We start from the raw sequence: 18,609 nt of genomic DNA on the forward strand, positions 1-18,609 counted from the left end.
GTGCTTCACTTTCCTCATCTGTAAAATGAAAATACTAAACCTCATAGAAATGTGAGGATTAAATGAGTTAACACGTATAAAGTTCTTAGAAGAGTATCGACATATTGGTAAAGTGTTATTTTTGTCATTTTATTTCAAGCTTTGTACTTGCCACAATGCTCTTCAGAGCCAAAAACAGAGGAGGGCAGCCTTAGGAATGCTGACTCGGGCCCAGCAAAGAGGACTATGAGAAGTATTCTTTTTTTTTTTTTTTGTAGTACACGGGCCTCTCACTGTTGTGGCCTCTCCCGTTGCGGAGCACAGGCTCCGGACGCGCAGGCCCAGCGGCCATGGCTCACGGGCCCAGCCGCTCCGCGGCATGTGAGATCTTCCCAGACCGGGGCACGAACCCGCGTCCCCTGCATCGGCAGGCGGACTCTCAACCACTGCGCCACCAGGGAAGCCCATGAATCCCTTTTAATAAGTGGTTTGTAAGGCTTCCATCAGACTAAATATGAGAGTTAAAGTAGAAGACTCCCATTAGAAAGGGCAAAGGCAATACCGAAAGAAGAGAAATGGGAAAAAAGAGATAGGGAACCAAGAACTAGTGTCCAGGATGTGTATTCAGCTCACGTCCTATGTAGACCATAGCAACTGGTGGACCGATGGCACTGTTCATTCCTATCGGAGCTGTTGCCTCAGCACTGGCACCAGTACAACTGCTCTGAATCTATGACCGGATATCCACCCATGACCACCCATGCAGCAATACGCAGTCCAACAATTCTGGACTGTTAGGTACCAGATAAGGAGATGAGCAGATGTGATTTCCTCTTCCATGAGCTAATAACAAGAGAGACAGAAAAGTTACTAACCCACCTATAACATAAATCAGAATGAAATAAATTCTACACTGCATACACATGCCAAATTTTATGAGCACACAGAAGAAGGAGAGGTCCATTTTCAATAGAAAATCAGGGAATACTTTTTGGAGGAAACAGCATTTTAATTGAGATTTTAAAGAAGAGGGATGAAAGTGGAAGGATGTAATGAATACCAAGCTAATGAAATATCATAAGTGACCATAAAATGAATAAGAGTGACCAACTGGAGGGGGTAGAGGAGAAATAAACTTTAAAAAGTAAAAGGAGCTTTGTTTTTTTTTCACCCACAAGTAATAATTCAGCAGCACACTTTAGAAGGTCTGATTTCCACAATCGGTCTATATTTCTAAAACTCCCTGTTATTCCTTCCCCAAAATATTAATTACAACTTAAAAATGGCTATTTGATTTGAATTTTATTTCTGTAGTCTTCAAATGTAAGCTCCACAGTCTACATTTTCCCAGGCGGTCACAAGTTCAAAAGATCGTACAGCTGAAAAGAAATTTCAGCCCAAATTTCTGCTTTAGAGATGGAAGGTCGAGTAAGCAAATGACTTACCCACATTTACAAAGTGCTAGACTCGATACTAGAACTCCTGTCATAATACTGAATGTACAGTTGCTTTAAAGGACAAAAGAATCAAGAAAACAAACATGAGTCCAGAGCTACTCTTAAGATTTTTCTGTGAATATTCCATATCCGAAGCAAAGTGACTTATAGCTATAAGATCATAAGTAATCTGAGTAAACATGAAATTATTCATTAATTGTCTAAATGTCTAATGGAGGGGGTCACCACTTGAAGCCTGTGTGTGTTTTGGCCAAATAAAAGGAAGCCCTACTGCACAAGGTAGGGATTACATTTATGGAACATAAACAAGAGGTGGGGGAAGTTAGAAATACAAATTCTAAATGTCTATGTCAATTAACGACAGGCCCATAATAAAAAATACAAGGTCTGGGTCATGTTATGAGTGCTTGAAATGAACATAAAGGAAGCCCTGCTTTGCCAACTCTGCCAAAGACAGAGATGGCACAGGGCCACGATGCACCATGACAATTCTTGCTTCCATTTGTGAAAGCCTCCAAGTACCTCACTTTGGATGCCATGAGAAACTGCAAGCCTACTGGGTTTGTGAACAGAAGATGGACATTCAAGGAACAAATCTTTGACTCTGTAGTAACCAAGACAGCTCTATCTGAAACTCCTTGTTCCCAAACGGGAGCATAAGGGATATTTGCACATTCTAACTTTACGTGAAGAATCGGCTCTTGGAAATCCCATGAGAAAGTTTTCATAAGGATTTATCCACACTTTCTTCTTTGGTTTCCTCAACTCAGAAGCAGGAAACCTTCCAGACATCCTGAACCTCTGACCCTTTTGTGATTTTTCCCATCAACATATGCAAATATCCATGCAGCAATTCAAAAATCTCTTTTCACTGCATTATAGCATGGCCTTATATTAGACCTATATCTAGAACACTACCATTTCCAACCCACTATTGAATGAGTTTAATTGCACATTTCTTGGGAAAAAGATCTCATTGGCTCAGAAATGTCAGGAGTCCACTATCACATGTACCTATCTGGTTTCCAAAATGATTTTCCCAAGCCACACTAAGTGACTCCCTCAGAATGCTTCCTGCTGGCAAGTGAATCAGCTTTTGCCTTCCACCCAGTCTCAGCTCATTCCTTCTCTGTGACAATATCAGGACATCCACATTAGACAATGGTCCCAGCTAATTAATTTACTCCAATGTCTAGCAGCCTTTTGACAGGAAAAATAATCTACATTGTATTTATTGCAGAATCTCTACCACTAGGACAAAGATGAATGCAAACTTCACACAACCATTTTTCATTATCTGAAGTTAAAGTGATTTTCAAATGTTAACTTTAAAATTAGGAGGAGTGGGATAACAGTTCTACTTTGAAACTGCCTGGAAATGGAATGTCTATAACAATGGTTTAGCATCAAGCCAGAAAAATAAACTCTCCTGCTGCCATCATAAATGGGCCAGAAATAAACCTCGGGGTCGTGCACAAAGAACAGGCAGTGGAATTGGATTTCCAAAATAAATGATCTGAAACTCAGCATAATGTACCTTCAAATAGTGATATCTTCCCCTACCTCCCATCCTTCTGACCCTGGATAGCGGGGTAGCAATCCCTCCCTCTGTAAACTGTGCATACCACTGTCATAATATGGCTGAAATTGGAAAAATCTAAATGTGAACCCAGACAACATCTACAATGCCTAACTCTGATCTCTGTCTTAAGCAGACTATCCAGTAGTTCCATTCATTTCGGCTGTACTCTAAAATACTTTCTCATGAGTTTTATCTTTCTAGCATTATCCTTCCTAATATTCCTTAACCTTGGGATTATAAATGTTAGATTAGTAATTGTTCATTTCGGTGATAATCTGAAACTCATTCCCTTCTTCCTTCTGAAGGCCAGAGTAATCGTCCAATAAAAGTTCTACCAAGGTCAGGAATGACCTAATTTACTTGTAATTATTAATTCTTCTCTGACCTCTTAACCATAAATAAAGCTTTGGCATTGGAAAAAAGATGTGAAACAGGACAAGGCATTTAAAAGTCAGGGAATAAAGGAGCAGTGGAGAAAAAGAGAACAGATTTTCTAAATTTAAAAAACTCCTTGGGCTTTCTTGAAATAATGATTTATATTCTTTGAGTCCACAAGAGAGTAACTGAATATGCGTGATGCAATGCTGGAATTTTAGGTATTTTGCCTAACGGTTATTAACAATTAGTACCACTGGGGGAAAAATCATAGTTAGAATAATAACCCTCTCTCAGAGGATGACTGAAATTGGACTTGTAATCTGGTTATAATAAAATACATTATGTTTATATTAAAGCCCCACATGTTAAGAGGAATACTGACAAACTGAAATAAGTCCAGTAGGTGAGTAAGTGGGGTCTGAAATGTAAGTTGTATGAGTAGCAATGGAAGAACCTACACTGCTTCCTTTGGAAAAGTGAAGACTGGGGCCAAACATATCAAACTGTCTTAGTATTTCAAAGGGATGGTACACAGAAGAGGAAACAGTCATTGCAAGTAGAGATGCTGTTGGCGGCATTCAGGCCAGAGAGTCATCCAACACGAAGGGCACCTGGCCTCTCCCCATCCACTGTAGCAGAATCCACCGGACACGACACCTGAAAGATGGTCTCCCAGGCTTTGCTTGGACACTTGCACTGGCACAGAGCTCACTATCCCAAGAACACCCTCCTCCATGTTAGAGAACAGAACAGAGGACATTTCTTTCTAGCGCTGAGTTGCCATCCCTCAGGTTCTAACCTAGACAACTGGTTAACCAGATCTGTCCTACTGAATATCCCAGAATACTGCTAATCCGTTCTCCACAAGATAACTCACTTCATTTCTTTTTTAATGAAGTATAGTTGATATATAATATTATATAAATTATAGGTATATAATATAGTGATTCACAATTTTTAAAGGTTATGCTACATTTATAGTTATTATAAAACATTTGCTATATTTCCTGTGTTATACAATATCCTTATAGCTTTTTTTTTTTTTTTTTGCAGTACTTGGGCCTCTCACTGTCGTGGCCTCTCCTGTTGCGGAACACAGGCTCCGGATGCACAGGCTCACTGGCCATGGCTCATGGGCCCAGCCACTCCACGGCATGTGGGATCTTCCCGGACTGGGGCACGAACCTGTGTCCCCTGCATCGGCAGGCGGACTCTCAACCACTGCGCCACCAGGGAAGCCCCTTATAGTTTATTTTATACCTAGTAGTTTGTACCTCTTAATGTCCTACCCCTATATTGCCCTTCCCCCTTCCCTTTCCCCACTGGTAACCACTAGTTTGTTTCCTACATCTATGAGCCTGCTTCTTCTTTGTTATATTCACTAGTTTGTTGTATCTTTTAGATTCCACATGTGACATCATACAGTATTTGTCTTTGTCTGTCTGACTTATTTCACTTAGCATAACATAATGCACTACAAATCCATCCATGTTGCTGCAAAGGGCAAGATTGCATTATTTTTTACGGCTGAATAAGATTCCATTGTGTGTGTGTATATATATGTGTGTGTGTGTGTGTGTGTGTGTGTGTGTGTGTGTGTGTGTGTGTGTGTGTATCACATCTTCTTTACCCATTTATCTGCTGATGGACACTAAGGTTGCTTCCATGTAAATAATTCTGCTATGAATATTGGGGCACATGTATCTTTTTGAATTAGTGTTTTGGGGTTTTTTTTTTTGATATATACCCAGGAGTGGAATTGCTGGGTCATATGGTAGTTATATAGGTCTATCCCTTAGTTTTCTATGTGTCAAACTAAATATCTTCAATTCCTTTCACCATTATTAATTTAGTATTCAGCACCTCATACCATTTTAGTCATGGACCTTCTGGATACTCTCTGGTTTATAATATCCTTAACTGACATCTAAAATAAGTACTCTTGGGCTTCCCTGGTGGCACAGTGGTTGAGAGTCCGCCTGCCGATGCAGCGGACACGGGTTTGTGCTCCGGTCCGGGAGGATCCCACATGCCGCAGAGCGGCTGGGCCCGTGGGCCATGGCTGCTGAGCCTGCGCGTCCAGAGCCTGTGCTCCGCAACAGGAGAGGCCACAACAGTGAGAGGCCCGCGTACAGCAAAAAAAAAAAAAAAAAAAAAAAGTGCTCTTGATACAGTATTTTCAGCAAGAGAACTGAGTAGAACTTTTTATTTCCCTGTTAAAGAAAATCAGTTAGTAGGTGTTAGCTGAACACCTGTCATGTTCAACCCTATGCTTAGCCATCATTTGATATATAACAGAAGTGGAAGGCCAGGTGCTGAAAATATCTGTAGAATCAAAACTGAGGTACATGGGATAATTTTGGAGTTTTTGCAAGATGTAAACCATTATGTGGACAAATGTGATATAGTCTCAAATTCATGGTGGATTAAAAAAAAATGGAGCCCAGGCAGGCTGGGGAATCTATGTGATGAGTTGTAGATTAGGAGGACCTACCTAGGCTGTATCTTGAAGGATGGGTAGGATTTATCTGTCTGGAACAGACACTGACAATGAGGGAATGTGTGTGTAGGAATAATCAGTAATAAAGAAGGTCAGCATTGGTAGGGACATGTGTGGCTAGAAATAGAAATATTTAGATTTGTACTGTAAAATTTCCACTAGGACTTTCTTCCATTCTAAATATACTTTGCTTAACTTTGCTAAAAAATTTTTCCAGGACTCAGATATCCACAGGTCTCTAATTTGGCAAACTAATCCTTGGTAAGATACTACCAGGAGCTAAGACAGTAATCCTAGAACTCCCCTCAGGTGGCAAGTATAGACTTCAGAGGTGATTTTCTGGACACCCAATTTCCTTTATACCAAGCATGAGAATTCCAGGCAGTCCAGTGGGAGAGGTATTTTTGGATAGATACAACTTTTGGTACATTTTAAATTATATTATCTTGTTAACAAATGGTTCCAAAGGCCAAAGTCCTAAATTGTGTATCTGATGCAAAGAATTTCTCTTTTAGACTGGTCTTCTGTAATTGACCCCATTCCTATCTTTATTTCCAAAGCCAAGATACAGGAAAATCAATCAGATAATAAAAATGAATAAATCCAGGTAAATACACATGTTGGCTTTCAATTAGCCAGTGAGTCTGTGAATCTCCAGGGAACACTGAAGACAGCTCATAAGACAATGCAGTTTCCCTTAATAGGGACCGTAACCCCAGAGTGGCTTTCTTTTTTTTTTTTTTCTAATAATGTGCAATTGACTGTTTTTTTTTCAACATGCTGTGCTCATAACTTCTGTGGAAACTTAAACATTATTCAATACAACAATTTCCTGCAAAACCTTTTGAAAGTGGTCACAGGCTCTGACCCTGCTCTGGTGCTCTGGGTCTGCCAGCATGCTGTTTTATTACCTCTGGAAGGTTCAGTGCCAAGACACAGTGCAAGAGTTAGACATGAAAGAAAACCAGGTGTATAAAAGTAATTTTCTGCCTTCTTTCAAGAAGGGAAACTGTCACCTTCAACTCTCAGTAATTCTATGTATCTATCACATCTATCTTCATCACCCAACCCTTGGCCTACAAGGTAACTGGTAAGAGTTACAGATTGTTAATCCTAAAGAAAGTCCTGCTGAAACCACTTATATTAACCCTGTCTTGTTACCAATGGGAAAGCAAGGCTCTGAATGCTGAAAGGACTTTCCCAGGACCACAGAGTAAGTGGCAGAATCTGGACCTGAACTTCACATCACAGAGAAGGAACCAGGGATGGTATTTGTAAAACTTAGCAGCAGGACAGCACAGTCACCAAGCAATCAGAACAGAGACCCTGATTATAGTAGTGTACCACCAAATACTGCCCCAGCTGGACTAGAGTGGATGTCAGTAACCTTTGAAGAGATAACGAGAAAATGTGCCCCTTATTTGTTACCTAAAGCACTTAGCTAATAAAAATGATAATTTACTTTTAGTTGTTGGTTGTTCTCTTTTTTCACCTATTTTCCCCCACTGTCTTCCATGTCACTAACCCTTTGAAAACTTACCCTCTGTTTGGCAGCCCATGTCATTGTTATCTATGCTGAACGCCCTTGACTTCAAGTGTGTGTCCATCTTAACAAAATTCTAAGATTTTCTCTGCAAGTACCCACTTTATAGACTTTCAGGTCAAGCCCCAATTCTGTTTTTAAATTTTTTTAATTGAAGTATAATTGCTTTACAATGCTATGTTAGTTACTGGGGTACAGCAAAGTGATTCAAATATATACATATTCTTTTTCAGATTCTTTTCCATTATAGGTTATTACAAGATACTGAGTATAGTTCCCGGTGCTATACAGTAGGTCCTTGTCGTTTACCTCATTTATATATAGTAGTGTGTATCTGTTATCGATTCTGTTATTAAAAGTAACCTGATCTATGTGTCTACAATTTTTCTCCAACTCACTTTATCCAAGGTGATAAATTTAATATTTTAGGCCTGGATTTTTATCATGCATTTTTTTTACCTTCCCACAGTCTCTCAACCCCTTTCTTTCAAAATTATGGGATGTTCTTTCACTGCTTCTGTTAACAAGGTTGTTTGCAGCCCAAGATATAATTGGTAGATAATGGGAGTAAAACTGGGGACAGAAATACATATTTGATTACTGTTACTGGTTGGAGCCTGTCCTATGATGTGCAGTGACCCATCATGCAGACAGGACATGCCTCAAAACTTCTTACTTTAGGATTGAATTTTGAAAAAAGCATAAAATAAAAGTCTGGTGAAGCAAGCATTCTTCCTAGCTTTATAAATCATTACCACACATTCACAACTTCATTAAGTGTCCCATCTTTAACTTTCTAAGAGTAACTACCTTGAAACTGTGGATCCCCTTTAGCACTGGCACACCACTGAGACAAAGGACTTTTTGCTATACTTGTTTGACCTTTCTCTTGCAATGGACTTACCAGTTAAGGCAGGCTTGTCCCTAATAAACACATGAGCTGTTAGTAATTTCTCTTCTTGAATCAACATCAATTCCTTCAATGGCTCAAGGAAAGTGTTTGGAGGATCGATAACATGCTAAGTCACTTAGGTACAAAGATGACTAACACAGGGCTTCCCTGGTGGCGCAGTGGTTGAGAGTCCGCCTGCCGATGCAGGGGACACGGGTTCGTTCCCCGGTCTGGGAGGATCCCACATGCCGCAGAGCGGCTGGGCCCGTGAGCCATGGCCGCTGAGCCTGCGCGTCCGGAGCCTGTGCTCCGCAATGGGAGAGGCCACAACAGTGAGAGGCCCGCATACCGCAACATACTTCCAATTGTCTCTATGCTTTCAAAGTAAGTGAAGTGTTATGCTTGATGTTGTTTTGTATGTCTTATGCTAAGAGAGAGGTGAGGTACTATGAGAGAGAGGTGAGGTACCAGAAGATTGGCTCTACAACTCAAAGATCTTAGGGGAACAAAACCCCTGTCATGAAAAAATAAGACAGTGTGTGATTGAGAGCCACATGGTTGGAACTGGTATAGAGGTCATTGAGGCTATGGATAGAGCTGCTGTTACATTTTGGAATAGTCTGTGGAAGTGAAGTTTTCATTAATTGGTGTGTGTGTGTAGGGGGCGTTGGGGAGGGTTGGAGCAAGAACCAGAGCATCCCTAGGGCCTAAGTGAGAGATGTCCCCTACTTGTAAAATCTAGTACTAATGGAGCAGTACAGAGTTGAGATCTGCAGTGGCTTTAACTTTCTCTCTCAGGCAGACTTACATTTGGTGAAATTCTAGGCTGATCTCCGTAGAGAGTTCATATACAATATTTAATCAACGAGTGTAGATACTGAGCATCAAGTAAGCCAGGTTCTCCTAAAGCCACCTTGTGAAGGTTCCTGAGCCATGGAACCAGCCATAGGTTGCCAAACTCAACCAACTCTGCAACTGACATTTGCCTTCTTAGAAGTTTCCTCTGCCTTGAGAAAGCTAGAGGGTGTTTCTCCCAACTACTGTACAATTTCATCCTATTCTGGATCCTTTGATTCCAGGGAACCTCTCCATCCCGGACTCTTTGCTGGATTATTTATGAAGTCTAATTTGTAATACAAAAACACAAAATGTACTATAGTGAAAGTCTTAGAGGGGAAAAAAATGCAGTTTGTATTTTCTCATTTCACAGAGGCTCCAACATCTCTCCCCAGAATGGAAGGATGGAGGTGGGGTTCTAAGATTACCTCCCAGGCCTCTGAATACAGAAGGTGCAAAAAGAATGGGAAGTAACCAATCAATCAATCAATAAACAAACAAACAAATAAATTTACTACTGTAAACTCCAGAGTTACCCATATAGAGAGATATGTAGAGTTATATCTTAACAATCAATCTCTTAGGGGGAAAAAAAAATCCCAAGTATGCTCACGCACTAACAAGTTGGTGATTTTTTCCCATTAAAATTAAAACTAAATAGACATCTACGGTAAATTACCCATTTCATTCCTCCTTCCAGTTAAAAATAAAAAAGGCACTTTATCACTCCTTACTGTGGGTGTACTTCACTGTCAACGCATGCGTTTATGTCAAGCAGGTCATTTATATTTTTGCCTGCTGGAGTTTTTCTTCTTTCAACTTAGTAGGGAATATTTGTGATCTTTATTACCCCCCGATAAATCTACAAAATGCCTTTTGCTTGAGGCTCTTTAATTTCATACAAATAAATCACATTAGGTTCCGGCTGTCATATTAAGATAAGCATGGATCTAAAAATAACAAATGTGTTTAAGCCAAATTTTTTCAGATTACATACTGGTAAATTTCTCTGGGTCACCCCTAAATCCTATTGATGCTGAAATATTTTGTGGCACTTTAAGAGTGTTTCTTGAAGAACACAAACCTATTTAAACTAGAATTAGAATTATCTTCTGATCATCTACGGACCTATTTGTACAACATTACTCAACTCAAGCTTCCCATGGTTGCAATAAATCCATCTTTAACGTGGGGATGTTTCGCCAGTTACAGCAGAGGGCAGTTTTATATCTTTGCGGGTTCATCTAATGCCTCTATCTATACTGTGTTTTATTTATTAAATATAAACAGCTCTAAACCTGAAGTTCTCATCATCTTAACATATAGTTATACACAAAAGTCTCAAAGGCAGTCCAAGTTCAATCTATCCAATAACCAATTCTTCATCTCCCCTCACTCCACCAGACCTGCTCCTACACAGGACTCAGATCAAACCACCAGCTCCTTAGGGAAACCTTTGGACTTTTGAAGGACAGTCTCCTAAAATGTGTTTTATAGATTCCTCCACTCAGCCTGGGGTAGAATAGTCTTGATAAATGTATGTGAATTTTTCTTTCAAACAAGATTTGTAGTGAAGAGGCAAAGATAAAACCCATAAGGTGTTTTGTTTTTTTGTTTTTTGTTTTTTTGCGGTATGCGGGCCTCTCACTGCTGTGGCCTCTCCCGTTGCAGAGCACAGGCTCTGGATGGCAGGCTCAGCGGCCATGGCTCACAGGCCCAGCCACTCCGCGGCACGTGGGATCTTCCCGGACCAGGGCTCGAACCCGTGTCCCCTGCGTTGGCAGGTGGATTCTTTTTTTTTTTTTTTTTTTTTTTTTTTGCGGTATGTGGGCCTCTCACTGTTGTGGCCTCTCCCGTTGCAGAGCACAGGCTCCAGACACACAGGCTCAGCGGCCATGGCTCACGGGCCCAGCTGCTCCGCGGCATGTGGGAACTTCCCGGACCAGGGCACGAACCCGTGTCCCCTGCATCGGCAGGCGGACTCTCAACAACTGCGCCACCAGGGAAGCGCCCCCATAAGGTTTTAAAGAGTCTATTCTGTACATTTATTCGGTTGGGACCTAAATATATATTCTCCGATAGATTAACATGGCCCTTTAGTTTAAAGGGTGGACAGATTTTATAAGAGACAGGAAATCATATGCATATAAAGTCAGTGTAGAGTTTCACTCTGGCATTTTTGGTATCTCCTTGCCTCGGATGACTTGAGTTCAAATACTGGGCAACTCCTTAAGTAGATAAACATGCAGATCACATACCGGTCACCTAAATAAATTATAATGTTGATCAATCCTAAAGTTAAAGGTCAAATATGAACCTGGGTGATCTTCCAATTCGGTCAATCCAGATATCTTTCTGGATTTAGTTCTGTTAGCCCCTTCTGTTACTGAACAAAAGTCAAATAAAGATGTTACATCTTTACTTAAAGATAAAGATGTTCCTTCACCCAGGGCTTCAGAGCTATGAGAAGGCTACATGCTCCCTTGTTCATCTAAAGCAACACCATCCATCTATAATAAGAATCCTTGGGGATACATCTCAGCCCATAGCTTTCCCCACCACCGTCCAGGAGTGACATCACCACTGAAGTATGTGGCAATACCCAATTTCCAGAGCCCTGATTTATTCTCCCTTGTGCTGGGCAGAGGGCATGACTGAGAGGCAAGACTCTTATCTTGGCAGGGGTCTGGGACTGTCTGCCTCTCTGGAACAACCCCTGATGAGTAATTGAGAAGTGACATTGACGGGTTTCCAGGGTGGCCCTGACGCTTGCACTTGCCCCGAGAAAGCAGCTATAGTTTAGAAATCCAGCCCAAGGATTGAGAGGAGGGGAAGAAAATGTAAAGCTTGCTAGCCCTGGTCTCCTTTGACCTCAGCAGACTGAGACAGGGATGCAGAGGTGGGAAACCGTTATTCTGCTGGCGTAGCATGAGGTTTCGCTTTTATTGCTAGCAGAGAGCGCTGAGCTCTTTGTCTGCTACACAGTCTATCCCCCAGAGATAGCCTCTTTTTCTCTTGAAGGGATGTAAAAAACAAATCACAGTTCTTATTTTATCTGGTGTCCACCATTAAGAATTCATGCAGAGCAATTTTATTTGTTTCCAATTAAGATCTCCCAGTGGAAGTCTATGTTTTAGCAAAGGTAACCTGTTTAATACTCAGCATCACTTTAGTCTATGTAAATTAACCCCTTGAGGATAGAGACATGCTAATTCTTAAGATGCCTGGACAATTCGATTCTAAGAACCAAGATACACAGAAGGTAAATCTCCAAGAGGCTCTGGGCTTGACTTTTCTCAGGCCATGTGCGCTTTTGCCTCTTAACTCTATTTTACAACTACAAGGCAATTTCCATATAACGTGTTAGCAAAGGATCTTCTTTTCCCCGAGGTAGAATGATAGCATGTAGCCTCTCAGTAAGCAGTTTTAATGTCACTCACATTTTACCAAAACTAAGACTACTGCTGAAGGAAACTTGAGGCGCTGGTGCCAATGATCTCCACCCTAAAATGTATACATACATCAAATGATGGAGAACACGAAAGGGTATTTGGAATGCGGATCATTTTATTGCAGTGTTCACTCTGCTTAGATAAGCAGCATTTTGAATCACGGTGGGAAGGAAAACAAAGTTTTTGTCCAGTTTTTTTCCTATCTCTTTCCTTAGGTTAAGAATCACAAGTAAGCCAGAATACAAAAGTCTATTTTGAAGGATTTGGGATACCCTGAAACTATTATTTTATTGTTGGAAGGGATGGGCCTTAGGGACGCTTATTGCACCTAGAGAACTATATACGCTTGTCAATTAAACTCCTCTTGGTGATGTAGGGAACCACCATTTCTACCCCCGGGAAGCAGGAGTTATCTGCTTTACCAGGGCAAACATAGCTTGTAATCAATGGTTCTTCAGATTCTTGGAATTTGGTATTGAGGCCCTAGTTGCCCCTCAGAAAAATGGTAATGAACTTGGGACTGGCTTTCCGACGCATCTACTTTCCCGTTTCACCAACAACCCAGACTATTTGCTGCTCTTCTACAAGTCACCCATCCTAGTACCTGTGAAGTAAGGGGAGAAGGATGAAGAAAGAGGTACCAGCTATGTTTTTGTATATTTGGCTACCAAACTAGATAGATCACCATTTCCCAAAATATGTTCCTTAGACCTTTAGTCAGAATACATGCTCCAAGAAAGCTAGGATTGGGGAATTTTTTAAAGTCAAAATTATATTTTACAGTCTATATTTGATACGCTTATCACGTATTAGCAATATAAATGGCTCTGAATAGTTCTACGATTAAAATAAAATCTTAAAGCTTGGTTTTACCTAGTATACCTCAAATCTGACCACAGAATACCTTTATTTTTCTTAAAATATCCATACCATAGTGTACTAGTGTTTCTTGGGATATACTTAGAAAAATGCTTATGCAGATGATTGTTTAGATCACTGGTTCTTACCAGGGAGAGGAGAGGATGTTGCCACTAGGAAACATTTGGAAAATATCCGGAGACATTTTTGGTTGTCACAATGGGGGATGGTACTGGCATGTAGTGGGTAGAGGCTAGGGATGATGCTAAACACCTTATAACGCACAGGACAACCCCACCTCCATGATTAAGTGTAATCTGGCCCCAGATGTCAACAGTGCCCTGCCTGAGAAACCCTAGCCTAAACATAGCTTGTTCAAATGAAACTTCGATCTGGCATCTGTAGGTTGGCAACTGGCACTGTGCATTCACCAGATCTTGTCATTTAATTTTGGCCTTGCAAACCTACTTATTCTTCACTTGCTTACAGGCTATTGGTAACTCTGTCTGCAATTCAAGCTATGAAAATCTGAAATGAATGCTTTGACATTATCTGGTTCAATCACTGGCAAGCTCTTAGGTATCCGTTATATTAGTCACTTCTACCCCTGTTCTTTGAAGCTTTCCATGACATGTATTAAATGCTACATAATGATCCAGCTGTATAATTATTCTAGAAAAATAAGATTATACCTATCTGTACATGTCATATATAGGTAATGCCTTTTTTTAACCCCTTTAGTAGAGTATAACTGCTTTACAATGGTGTGTTAGTTTCTGCTTTATAACAATGTGAATCAGCTATACACATACATATATCCCCATGTCTCCTCCCTCTTGCATCTATGCTTCATGTAATCTCAGTGCTCAGTTATCTTAAATACTAGCTATATTGATAGCTTCTTTTTAGAGCTAAGGAAACTCAGTCTCAGAGGTGTTACCCAGTAGCCAGTTCGGATGGTCCAGAACCAGAGTCCATGTCTCCAAAACCTCCAATCCAGTCTTATTTCCATTTCTATAGTGTTATGCTGCTTCTATTTGTCATACATAATTTCACGTATGTGACATGAAAGAGTAATTAACACCATAAATATTCATGAATTCAATTTGTCTTTTCCAACTGTCTATGTTCTAAACTCTTAATCTGAGGCTGCAAATGGATAAAGATTTCTGTCAAATAGCAGAAAGACATTCTCAGCAGTTGTTTTCTCACACCCTTTCTTGTCAGTCACAGATATATTTAACCAAATAGAAATAGTAACAGATGACACAAAAATCATTAAGTACAGAAGAGCATTTTTCTCCTAACTTTCCTCATTTAAACAAATAAATGTACAGAAATGTATGATCACATTTCAACATTGACTAGTAAACAAGTTGTCACTGGGTGTGTTTATTTTTTCCTCATCAAGCAGGGAGAGGCAGAGCAAATTAAACCCACCCAGACTTGTACCCAAGTCTTAGACTAGGTTCTAGATCCTGACTCCACCCTCTTCTTCAGATGAATTCACAGAAATTTTTTTCTGCTGGTATCAAAACATAGTTGAGCTAAATGCTCTTTGCCAGACGGCTATATTTGAACTCCACAAATTCCTTTGCAATTTGAAAACCCAGAGATAGATTATAGGTCTATTTCAGTAGAATACTAAACAGGACGCCGAAATAACCAGTTATCTTGAGAGTATGATTACAGCAATATATTTGTGTCACAGCACATGGTTATGCTATAAAAAGTGACTAAAGCCTATTAAAGGCTAGGAGATTCCTCCACGAAAATAAGACTTTTAATTGTTAGACCCAATCTTCTACCATTTGTCCAATTCTTTTATCATTAAGCAAGAGGCAATAACAGTATGACATGTGTTTACCATGTTTTGATCAGTCCTCAAAGACTGTGGCCATAAATTAATGCTGGCTACTATTATTGTTGGAAGATCGAAATATTCTATTTTTTCTTTTAAGTTTCTTTTAAGCTATACTTGAGTTAGCGTAAGTGTAAATGGAAGACCATTAGTTAATATCAGCAGCAATGACAAGTAACCTATTCCATGAAATTTGTAACAGCTACAAATTAAAGGCATAATAAGAATCAGAAGAAGCATATACTGAGTTATGGGAATGCTTGTTTAACTTCAGACACTTTAGCTGTGCTTATGTACATGACATGCCTTTCCCATGATGCTCGACACATCATAGAGTCTACCCCAACTCAAGAAAGCATTTTAACTATTCAATCAAAAGCAGAAAAAAAATATCCCCACTGCTCACTGTCACTCACAAATCGTTCACCATAAAAAGTTTGGCTATAGTTGCAGTTGTGATATTGTAATCACCATCAGAAAGCCCATCACTGTAAGTCAGTCAAGATCTGTTTGCAAAATATAATCAAGTATAATTTCATGATTTAATAAATAGTATGTAAATCTGCTATTATTGGTTTTCATTTTCTTTTCAATACTACTCTTTCCATTTTCTCACTGGTAGTTATTCCGACTATTCAAATGGCATCATTGCCCTTTATTGTTATTCAAATGAAGCTTTTTTATTAGATCCTCTGACACTATATAAAAAGCTTTGCTTCTTCACCAGCAGTAATCCTACTTGGAAGGAAAATGGAAGTGACTGCCCGCAAAATTCTGAGCTCTTACTTTATGTTAGGTTATGTTTGCACCTGAAATGAGATTTTAATTTAATTGTATCAGAGGAAACCAAAGGTTTTTATTAACCACCTTAAGAAAGCAGGAAAATATTCTTTTCCATGCAGGTTTTTTGGTTCAAAAACCTGTGAAACTATAATTCCTCTTCAATGATGTGTATAAGACACACTGACCAAATTAAACTCTAATTTCTTTCATCAAGATGGTATTCATCATCTGTGCATTTTTTCTTTTGAAAAATAGAGTAAAATTATTCTATACAAATAGTTTAAAGAAAATGTTACAACTCAGTTACATAACCTTTTAAGCATACTTTGTAGTAGATCTACAGAAAATATAATTTAAAAGGCATATAACCATAAATACACTGCTGTTGGTTTTACTAATACAACACACTGGTTCACAAAAGAAAACCGGTTAGAGCTCTCAAAAAGAAATCTAACAAATATTGCAACAAGTTATATAAAGTTAACTGATATGTCTGTTAGCAGCAAGGAGACCTGAAAACTGTACATTTTTGTTGTATCCTACCAGCAGCTTTTCTAGGTAGAGAAATAGAATATTGTCTATTACTATAACCACAGATCTGTTTTCTAGTAGGAAAACTAACAGAAGAGCAGAACAAATGAAAATATCAGGCATTTCGCCCAAGAACTAGAATTCCTCAGAGAAGATGAATTTCAAGGTTATTAGGATTTGTTACAAGGGTGCGTGTAGAACAGGCAGCATCAGCTGGTACAGAGACCAAGGGTGATGGATTTAGATAAGGTTGGACAAGAAATCCACAGGGTTAGGTCATACTTACCTGCTTAACATCTCTGTGTACAGAGAGAGCACTGTCTTCCGTGACATGAGCAGATGAGAAATAAAGGATGCTAGGGGCTTTTTGACCCCTGGGCGACAAAGCTGATCATATTAAACAATTCTTGTGCAATGCAAGGTATCACGTAATTGAGCACTGGCATATTTATTCCAGATAACAAGAGCTATAGGAATTTAGTAAATGGAATTCAGAGACCATACGAGCATCTAGGAAGACCCTGACCACACGGACCCCAAAGACCTGGATAATAATATCAAAATAATCTCCATTCCCAAGAGGCCTCAGGGAGTGAATAACCTGGGAGTATGACTTCTATGACACTCGCCTCTTTTTCCAATTTACCTGCACAAATGTTCTCACATACCTTTCCTTACCTAGAATCAGGACCCACCACATAGAACAAAAACCTAAACATGGGAGACCTATACTACAGCATTCCTGAAATACATATTCTTTAATATGAATTTAGAAATTTTAAGCAGAAGTGTTCAACCTTTCAATTAGAGAAAAACTTAAATAATATTTAAGCAGACAAGGGCCAGAGAATTTGGGTCCTAGTTTCTACGATATAAGTTTGCTGCATGGCCTTGGACAAATTAGCTCCTTGACCCTGACAAGTGTTATGATTTCCACCACCTTCTCAGTTCTCAGCAGGTCCTTCACTCAAGGACAACTTTTGGCACCATTGCTTTACTTTAATTAAAGGAACGGAACTCTCTAGGTAGCCTCTGCTGATTTTTGCCCCCAGAGGTGCTTTTGACACCAAGTAGAAGAGACCATTTGCCAACTCCATGCTTCTGTGATCAAGATCAAATTTATAGATGCTGCTACTAGTTGAGGATGTGGATTGAACTCACCTCCAGAGACTTCTGTGTTGCTCCTCAAGTTGAGTCAGCAGATGTTCAATGTATTTGTTGGAGTCCATGTATTCCTGCACATACAGACACACAAAGACAAATAAGGCCTCATCACCACATGCACAGGATTCTAAGGCCATTTTGATCTCTACAAGAAGATTTTGGACAAGAGAACCCCTTGGTCCCTCCCAGTTCTAGGAGTAGATGCTTCTATGACTTATATGCATAGTCATTTGGGGATGAATAATATTTTCCCCATATCCTGTGATCACTCCATGAACAAAGAATGGAAGAGAAGTGGAGTTCTATCAAGTCAGCATAAACATCCTCTTATTCACAGAGAAAAGCTAAATTTCATAGTCATTTACACTGTGGTCTGTTCTGCAATATAAAAGTAAGGGGTGGGGGGGAGGGAAGTGAGACAAACTTACTTTCGCTGCTGACCTTAGAAGAGGAGGAATAAAGTAGACAACACAGGTCTTGATTATACTGGTTTTACACAAATAATTTCCTAGCAAAAACACTATTTTTGAGCTACACAGAAGCTTTATATATTCACTGCCCTCATTCACTGGGCATCTTATTTGTATTGATGAATCACATGTTCGTTTTCCTTCATCTCCTTATATGAACAAAACAATGTAATTTGGTTTTGGTGTTTCTTTTTTTTATTTTCTTTTATTTCTTTTCTTAGAAAATCAATCTTTGGCTTCTAAGAGGTTATAAAGGCAAGGTTTATCTTGTTTAGAAATATGCATAAAGTTTTGTAAATCAAATTATATTTTCAAGAAACAT

At 39.5% G+C, this 18,609-nt stretch overlaps 1 protein-coding gene across 15 annotated transcripts in view; it reads right to left on the bottom strand.

Moving 5' to 3' along the window:
* The window catches only part of NCKAP5 (NCK associated protein 5), a 1,134,964-nt gene that overhangs the window by 643,952 nt on the left and 472,403 nt on the right, over positions 1-18,609 (bottom strand). For 14 of the 15 annotated variants that reach the window (XM_079924721.1, XM_079924726.1, XM_079924723.1 and 11 more), the window contains one exon: positions 17,815-17,888. In XM_079924721.1, coding sequence (XP_079780847.1) covers positions 17,815-17,888 — 74 coding nt within the window. Of the gene's footprint in view, positions 1-17,814; positions 17,889-18,609 lie in introns of those variants that run through there. The other variant, XM_079924718.1, reaches the window with a different exon arrangement.

The sequence above is a fragment of the Stenella coeruleoalba genome (assembly GCF_951394435.1).
Source record: "Stenella coeruleoalba genome assembly, chromosome: 6".
NCBI classification, from domain to species: Eukaryota; Metazoa; Chordata; class Mammalia; order Artiodactyla; family Delphinidae; genus Stenella; species Stenella coeruleoalba.